The 8,910-nt window shown below is 50.4% G+C and overlaps 2 protein-coding genes across 2 annotated transcripts; one reads left to right on the forward strand and one right to left on the reverse strand.

The window, feature by feature from the left end:
- Positions 1–617: 617 nt before the first annotated feature.
- LOC125554077 (UDP-glucose flavonoid 3-O-glucosyltransferase 7-like) lies at positions 618–2,538 on the reverse strand. Its single transcript, XM_048717689.2, has one exon. It carries the CDS (start codon positions 2,263–2,265, stop codon positions 802–804), a length of 1,464 nt encoding a protein of 487 aa, XP_048573646.1. The 5' UTR covers positions 2,266–2,538; the 3' UTR covers positions 618–801.
- Positions 2,539–3,845: 1,307 nt separating this feature from the next.
- Positions 3,846–8,003, forward strand: LOC125552521 (Leucine-rich repeat (LRR) family protein). Its single transcript, XM_048716114.2, has 11 exons — positions 3,846–4,111; positions 4,770–4,917; positions 5,575–5,646; positions 6,307–6,378; positions 6,504–6,575; positions 6,647–6,790; positions 6,908–6,988; positions 7,095–7,166; positions 7,309–7,380; positions 7,489–7,560; positions 7,669–8,003. Exons 1-11 carry the CDS (start codon positions 4,012–4,014, stop codon positions 7,757–7,759), a joined length of 996 nt encoding a protein of 331 aa, XP_048572071.1. The 5' UTR covers positions 3,846–4,011; the 3' UTR covers positions 7,760–8,003.
- Positions 8,004–8,910: the final 907 nt, after the last annotated feature.

The raw sequence follows: 8,910 nt of genomic DNA on the forward strand, positions 1-8,910 counted from the left end.
GGCATGGAGGATGTGTGTGCCGAAATCTAGGTCCCATTCCTCATTGCAAAAAAAAGTCTAATTTGCTCAAAGTCGGGTTAGTCTGTTCGTTGCTCCAAGTGAACTTTCGATTTTGTAGATGGATTTTTTTCAGCTCACAGGAGTTAAGGGCATTTCGAAAACGCACTAAGCGAGTGCGGTCCAGATTTGCAAGGTTTTGTCCCGAGCACGATAAACTTGGTTGAAGTCTCCCGTCACTAGCCATCTAGTGCCCTGTGCAGGCTTGAGGCTCACAAGCTCTTGGAAGAAAGAGTCTTTCAGATTACTTCTTGTAGGCCCATGGACTGAAGTGAGTTTGAAGGAGATGGAAGTATTGACAATAGAAATGTTCGCAGAAATGCAAAATGTACCAACTTGGATGCCGTCCATCTTCATGTAGTCTTCATTCCAGAGAATAAGAATTCCTCCCTTAATGCAGTTGAGACATCTATTTTGAAACAGAGGGAGTACTTCCGAGAGCCAAACGGCCCTCCACATTCTGCATTCCCTACCTATCCAAACACCAACCCTAAAAAAACTACCCATACACCAAACTTCTAATCCAAGAAACCCAAAGTGTCTGATTATCTCACATTGTAGAGACACCGAATGAATTTGAACCACGTGATAAATAAAATTATATCATGTAGGCCCCGCTTAGGAAGCTGTACTTCAAATTTTTTGTGCCTTTTGTTTTGTATATATTGTGGACACGACGCGAATTGAGGACGAATGAGTTCGTAATGGAACATGGCGGTGCAGCTGCTCGCCCGGCTCCCGCCGTCAACCCCCGTGCTGGCGCCGGCGCCGCACATCATTCAGCAGCGCCCCAACGGCCACGTACGAAGAACCTCCCACCTCCATGGCCCGCCGCGCTCTCTCCCCGACCTCCCCTGCCTTCCGTCGCAGCCCCTCGTCGGCCATCGCCGCGCGGACCCTCTCCGCCACCTTCTCCCTGCCCACCACCACCCCGCCCAGCTCCTCGCCTCCCCACACGTACCCTCTCTCCGCGCCGGCGCCGACGCCCGTGCCGGCGATGCCCACCACCAGCGCCTCGTTGTAGAACTGCTCCGCGAAAACCGGCCATGTCACCACCGGGACACCAGCCGCCGCCGCCTCGGTCACCGCGCCCCATCCGCAGTGCGTCACGAACGCGCCAACAGCCGCGTGCCTCAGCACCGCCACCTGCGGTGCCCACCCCCTGACCACCAGCCCGCGGCCCCCCGCCGCGGCGTCCACGTCGGGGAGCGGCGGAGCGTTCTTGTCCCCGACGACCCACACGAAGTTCGCGCCGGAGTCCGCGAGGCCCATGCCGAGCTCCGTCACCTGCTCGGGCGGGAACCGGGTGAGGCTGCCGAAGCAGACGTACACCACCGACCGCGCGGGCTTCGTGTCGAGCCATCCCAGCACGCGTGCGGCCTCCGCGGCGGCACCCGGCTCCCCGCCGCGGCCGCGCTCCAAGACGTCGTCGCCGTCGCCGTTGACGAGGCAGACCGGCCCGACGGCGAACACCGGCTTCCCGGTGTCCTTCTCGTAGTGCTCCATGTACCTCTGCTCGAGGTCGGCGAACGAGTTGACGACCCAGCCGGCCGTGGCGCGCTCGATGTCGAACATGCGGTTCAGGAACTCCCGCGAGTCCGCGCCGGGGAGCGTCGCCTCGGCGAGCCTCGACCTGGTGAGCCGCACCGCGTCCGGGAGCCCCGGCACGAGGAACGGCTCCGTGGGCGACGCGACGCTCTCCTGCGGGGTGTGGAGGAGCAGGGACCGCTGCACCGAGAGCGCGAAGCAGCCGGTGCCGGTGAACGCGTACCGCGGGATGCCGAGCTCGGCGGCGGCGGTGGCGGCCCACGGGAGGACGCCGTCGAAGACGACGGCGTCGGCGGGGTGGCGGCGCAGGAGGTCGGCGAAGAGCGGCGCGAGGAGGTCAACGGCGACGGCGAACGGGCCCGCGTCCTCGCGGGTGGGGAGGTCGTCGGCGCTCTCGTGCCCGCCCGTGAGCCCCGCGGCCTCGGCGGGCAGGGGCAGCGCGTGGACGCGGATGCGGAGGCCCGCGGCGGCCGCGCGGGCCACGGGGCCGCCGAGCCTGGCGGCGTTGGCGTGGGTGAGGACGAGGGTGGCGTCGGCGCCGCGCGACGCGAAGAGGCGGGCCAGGTCGGACATCGGCAGCGCGTGGCCCGGCGTCGGGAACGGGATGAAGTACATGCGCGGCGGCGCGTCGCCCGCCGGTGTGGCCGCCGACTGCCGCATCCCGCGAGCTCGATCGGCGCCGGGGAGTGGTGATGACGGAGAACGGTGGGCGTGCGATCGAACACTTGAACAGGATGGATGCTGCCGTCACACGGACAAGCTAGTGCTTTGGAGCGAGTGTATACATAGGCGCCACGAATGAAACAAAAAGATGATGCCGGCACGAGAGCGCGGGAAATTCGATTCCACGCGAGCTGCGCTGCGCTGAGCTTACTGCTCCGGTACAAAGATTACACGTTTGCTGTGTGTTGCAGCAACGGCGTTCGGTTGCAACCTGAGAGATTCAGATAGGTCTCCATTGGTTACATCACCGGTTAAAAATCGTTAGTTAAGGCCGTTAACCAAGCAAGACATGCGTATAGTCGTTTGATTTGATTTCTTCTTGGTTCCATCTCGAAGGCACGTTTACTAGTCTCTCCGGTATTTTGGGTCATATTTTGATCATGACTTTAACTAATAAAATAGAGGTAATATCATCGGTAGTCATAAAACTTGCGTTTGATGTTCAGTTTAGTTCTAAAACTTTAAAAATACGAATTTATGGTCATCCAACTTGTATTCTCGTGCAAATACGGTGCTTCCTCTCGTACCCAGCCATATGGCATGCCAACATGGCGTGCTAGGCTGGCAGTTGTCAATGGCTGGGAGTGCACAAGACGTTGGGTGACCCTTACACAAATTTTTTATAAGAAACACCCTCGCAATTTATTTAATTGCACACAAAAGACCTCAAATGCAATGCAAAAAGGGCTTTTAGGCAGGTGCGGTTTGAACCCACGACCTGCCAATTAAAAACTAAGCGTACATCCATCCCAACAGTCCGAGTTGACGTTGAAATACGCAACTAAAATTTGTTGATTTAGTTACACTGAAGTTTGTCCAGGCCTATTCAGATACATAAGCCCACATGTCTACCAGGGTAATTTAGGGGTAGGACACTGGTATACTAACAACGGGTTAAGCTGATCTACGAGATTGTCTTTCGGGCTTCAATCCTCCTCGTGTTCGTCCATCTGGACATAGTTGACGGAGCTCCGGCGTAGATTCCTACCATCTCCTTGGAGGCAGTGAGGTTATGGGTTTTCGACATGCGGCAAGATTTAGTGTCAGGTGCTTCAAATCCATGTAAGGTTAAACAGCGACGACTGCGGCTCCAGGGTGTCAGTCCTTAGGGACACGTGGACGAAGACTTCCCGACTGTCATCGACAAGTTCAAGCCGGCTCCGGTAGAGAGCGGCGACATCGGCGCGTCGACGGCTCGTTCTGGCAGCAGCAGTGGTCGTTCGGTGCTTTCTAAATCTCGATGCAATGTTTATTATTTTTTAGATGCTTTGTACCTCCGGTGAATTTTTATAATAAATCAGATCCTTTTAGTAAAATAAAAAAACCTCAGTCAGCATTTTTTTTGTTTTTTTAACAAAGAGAATGCTTGTTTTAGCAGTGGAACGTGGCCAAATTAACCGCGCTTCACCGGTCGGTCGCTCGGTGCGCACCAACCCAACCCAACCCAACCCAGGCACGGCCAACCCGGCCCAACCCACCGACGCGGCGGCGAGCTCTCCGAGTGCGGCCGCGGGACCGTACACACCGCGGGAGGGACCGTGAGCTACCTAGTGCTGGCCTGCCCACTCTCTCACTAGTCACTCCCCACACCGGCGCGGCGCCACCTCCCCCTTCCTCCTCATATGGTCTCCCGCCGCGCGCCCCGCACCCACCGCTAGCGAGCCGCCCCACTCCAGCCCACCCATGGCCGCGGCGTCGCTCGCCCGCCTCTTGCCGCCCCTCCTCTCCCTCCTCCTCCTCCTCCTCGCCGGCGCCGCGCGGGGCAAGACGGTGAAGAGAGACGGTACGTGCTCGCTCCTCCTCCGCCCCCTTCGTTCGAGCGAATCGATCCCTCTCGGCAGGCCCTTTGATGCGATTACAGCGAGATGGGCGTAGGCGCGTAGCTGTTTGCTGGAGATCTGACCCAGCCTCGCGCGTAGGACGCTGCATTCCCCTGCTGGTTTGTTGGAGGTGCTGAATTGGGCGTCCGCTTGGTAGGTTGCCGAATTGGGGTCCCTGATACTTACGGTTGTAGGTTAGTTTCAGCATCTGTGAGGCTGAGACGCTGCCTGGGCACTTAGCGTGACAGTAGGATCTATCCTTTGTTTGTCTCATTATTACTACAGGTGGTTAAATTCGCCGTGCTTTAGATAATTGGTGCTCATGGCACTTAAGTTTCTGCGCATGACTTCTGAAAGAAAATGAGCTGGTGATGTCATATGTTAACACAAATCGGGGGCTCACCTGGTGCCAAGCGATAATTGGCCAGGACTTCATGATTCAGTTGTAGCCGAACATCATTTTCCCTGGTTGCGTAAGATATTGCTTGGTGCCTGATTGTGCCAGGAGGAGAGATTTGTATGTTAATAGAGGCGTAGACATTATGCAGAATTGGAAACTTATGGTGGCCGTTCAGTAGTTGCTCGGCGACTGTCTTAACTGAAGTTGTGTTTGTACTGCAGTGAAAGCGTTGAACGAGATCAAGGCTTCACTAGGCTGGAGAGTTGTCTACTCATGGGTCGGCGATGACCCTTGTGGGCATGGTGACCTTCCCCCCTGGTCCGGTGTGACATGTACTCAGCAAGGGGATTACAGAGTTGTCACGGAACTGTAAGACATGTCTTCATTTCTTGACTTTACTCTTCTTTTTTTACGTTGGCATACATAAAGTTTTGTAAGGATGTTTTATGATGTAAGCATTTGCATGTGAAAGGATACAAAACTGTCGTTACATATTTAGTTTAGTGAGCTCCTTTTCATACAGAAATTCAATTCATACATGTATGTAGCCCATCCAAATTGTAGGCTTGCAGCCACCTGAGATACGTCAAGCTACAAGAAAGTCACTCCTTCAGTAGCTTTCTTGCTTGAAATCTTCAAGATGCAATCTCAACCTGAAGAACTGCAGACAACCATTTGTTCTTGTACATTCCAACTATAGATCATGACCAGGATTAGAAGAAACTAATAAATCATGCCATGTATCTTGCCTTGTACTTCATACCTACTCTGACAGTAGTAATTTTAAACTGTTCTGGTACCGGTTAAAGGGAAAGTTGTGTGCTTTGCTTGTATGGTAAATTCGCTTTCCTGTGTTTGAGATAATTGAATAAATAAGATTTTTAGCATAACACAATCTTTAACCAATCGATGCATGTTGCCTATGGATGTTAACTTTATTAATTGCACAATCAGGCACTTTGTCTGAAGCTGTTGTGTACTGTCCATGTCAGAGTAACCATATTATACCACTTTACCTTATTTCAGGGAAGTCTATGCTGTGTCCATAGTTGGTCCATTCCCTACAGCGGTAACAAACCTGCTGGATTTAAAAAAACTGTAAGGACTTTTTCCTTGTTACCACTGCTTTTATTCTCCTGTTCTGTGTATGCATCTTGATGCGTGTGATAATGAACTGTTGGCATTTTTTTATCTACTAAGTGTAACAAGAACTTTTTCCTGTTCACCGCTACTCTGTCTTCTGTGTAAGTGTCTTGATGAACATAGCGATAACCTGTTGCCATGATTGAAGTGATGAATTTACTAACTGTCAAGTTTGTAGTGTTTTAGCATAACCATCGCTCCATCAGCACGAGTACATGAACATGGCAAGACATCCATGTAGATGTATATATTATTGTGAAAGTTTATGTTTCTCTTTATGTAATGTGCCATGGTTTCTGAATTTACATAGATCATTAGCCAGAATTTAGGAACTAGCGTATTCTGAAAACATTGCTTAATTTACATCAGCCTTTTATTGCGGCTGAATTACACTTTTCTGCATATCAAGTGTTTATTCCATTTATTCATTGTAGAAGTATCCTTTTCCCCAAAAAACTATATTTGAGACTAAAGTTGGTTATTTTATCAGATACTAAAGGTGGTTATTTTATCAGAGACTAAAGGCTGTACTAAACATATTTGTAATTTTCAGCTTATGTTACCTCATCTTTAACACATCCTTGAACTGGGTATAATTGGATTCCATAACTATAGGGATCTCCACAATAATAAGTTGACGGGGCCAATTCCTCCACAGATTGGACGGCTGAGACACCTCAAGATATTGTAAGTATGGAATGTCTTTGTATATTGAATCATAATTACTTTGTTGGCATTATGGTTCAGATTTCAGAGCTGCCTATTTTGAGTACAGTTGTTCTTCAGCTAAGCAAATTCGTGCATAATTTTAGGAACCTGAGGTGGAATAAGCTTCAAGATGTGCTACCGCCCGAAATTGGTGACCTAAAGAAACTCACACACTTGTAAGTTCATTTTTAGAATGAACTAGATTAGTTACGTCTCAGTTTCTGTGCCTCTGACTATTATTCTTCAGGTATTTGAGCTTCAATAACTTCAAAGGTGAAATTCCCGTGGAGCTTGCAAACCTACCAGAACTACGCTATCTTTATCTCCATGAGAACCGCTTTACTGGGCGGATCCCCCCTGAGCTCGGAACTCTCAAAAATCTTCGTCACCTGTAAACTTCCATCCCAATTCCCTCCTTTCAAGTTCACATGAAAAAATATCTATAGTACCAAATATTAAGTCTTTTCTCTGCAGCATATGATGAATTATAAACCCTCTCTTTTTGCAGTGATGTTGGTGGCAACCACTTGATAGGCACTCTGAGGGATGTCTTCAGCATTGAGAATGGCTTCCCCTCCTTGAGAAACCTGTAAGCAGAAATTTTTAGAAGCTACCTGATTCATTTGTTCTCTCGTGACTGCAAAATGCTGCCTTCCTAAGCCAGTAGGCTGACTGCTATACATTGTGGTCTGCAGATACGTTAACAATAATCAATTGGCTGGAGTGGTGCCAGATCAGATTGCGAATTTGACCAACCTTGAGATCTTGTAAGTTCTCTCAGCAGTTGAAGTCAACACTTTATCAAGACATCATCATAAGCTCCAGTTTTCTTTCCCCCCTGGGAAGACCTCTTGCACAAAATAAAAGTAAAAAAAAACAATCACCTGATTATCCTTGTATGTTCTGCAGGCACTTGTCCAATAATAGGCTGATTGGATCGATATCGCCAAAGCTAGTTCAAATTCCAAGATTGACATATCTGTGAGCCCTGCTGCTTAAACTTTCTAAAATTTAGTCTAGTGTTTGATCAATCTGAACCTTCCTCTTTCATTTGGTTCTGGCATTCTCAACCACTATGATTTTTGGCAGGTATTTGGACAATAACAACTTCATTGGAAGGATTCCCGAAGGATTATACAAGCATCCATTTCTGAAGGAGCTGTACGTTTGCTTTAGAATCTAAACTTTTTCTCAAACAAATCCCTTTCATACTATCGAAAAGAATTATTCTACATGCGCAATTGCTGAGGTGCGTATGTATTGCTGCAGGTACATTGAGGGGAACCAGTTTAGACCAGGAAGCAGATCAAAAGGAATGCACAAGGTGCTCGAGTTGCCCGAGGCCGACCTCTCGGTTTAACCGGAGCTCATAAAGTGTGGGCCTGTTGTTTATTCCGCACGACAGCAGCCACCTTTCTACATCTCCACACGACGCGGTCGCGAAATGCACGTGTATTTTAGGACATATATGTATGATTAGTAGTAACATCAGCTATGTTTCTCGCTGTGCCGTAAAATGCTAAGTTTACACGTAAGAACTACTCAGAAATCAGTTCAGTTCACTGTGAAATCCATAGCCAATGAATTGTGATCTTGCCGTGGAAGAGTGTGCGGGCTGTGCTGCTTTTTTCATGTACCGAGACGCGCTTGAGAATCAGATGCGTCGCCAGCTGCATGGCACCGACAGCCATGGACGGTGTGGCCAGCCGGTGTTTGTGTGTGTGGCCAACGATATTTGCATTTTGCCTTGCCTCGCTCCCCTGGACATGATCTGGACTTTTGGAAGCGGACTCCGAGGGCATGAATGCACGCTCCAAACCGGGGGGCAAGTGGGAGCGAGAAGATGCCAAGACCAGGCTGGCCGGAAGACCTGCCCCAGATGAAGGGGCACCATACATCAATCCTCATACCATGATGACACAATTTACAGGCTGCATCAGATCAGGAAGATGGCGATGATGCAGGTGAGAAAAGAGACGAGCTGAGGCGAGAGCCAGGACACCAGCGTGCAGGCTCCAGGTGTCAGGGCAGAACAGAAGAGCCACATGAATATGAACATGATCGCCTGCTGCCAACAGTTTGATTGGATGAGCGGCTGCAGCAAGGAATACATACACACATACTGTCAAAAGCACATGCATTTTTTGACACACGGATACCTTTGCTGGCGCTGGTGGTCCGTGTATGGTATACGGCTGTTGGTGTCCCTGTTCCTTGTAGCATGATTCATCAGTCTCAAGGATCACGCTGTCGCCAGGCGGTTACGATCATCTCACCAGAGGGGGAAAAGACGAGCAGATTAGGCCAATCCCTGTCCCGGTTGCTGTTGCCAGGGTGACATTATACGCCTGCCCATCTGCCCAGCAGTGGCTTGCCACATGAGAGGTTCTTGTCCTGCTCTCTGAACTGCTGCGTGCATTTCAAGCCGTGGATGTGTGAGACTGAGACTACGGGCGCTCTTGATCTGTTCGCCATGGATCCGCGAACAGTTCCCTCGAGTTTTTCTGTCTC

The sequence above is a fragment of the Triticum urartu genome, chromosome 4A, assembly GCF_056163025.1.
Source record: "Triticum urartu cultivar PI428250 chromosome 4A, HENAU_Tu73, whole genome shotgun sequence".
Lineage (NCBI taxonomy): Eukaryota > Viridiplantae > Streptophyta > Magnoliopsida > Poales > Poaceae > Triticum > Triticum urartu.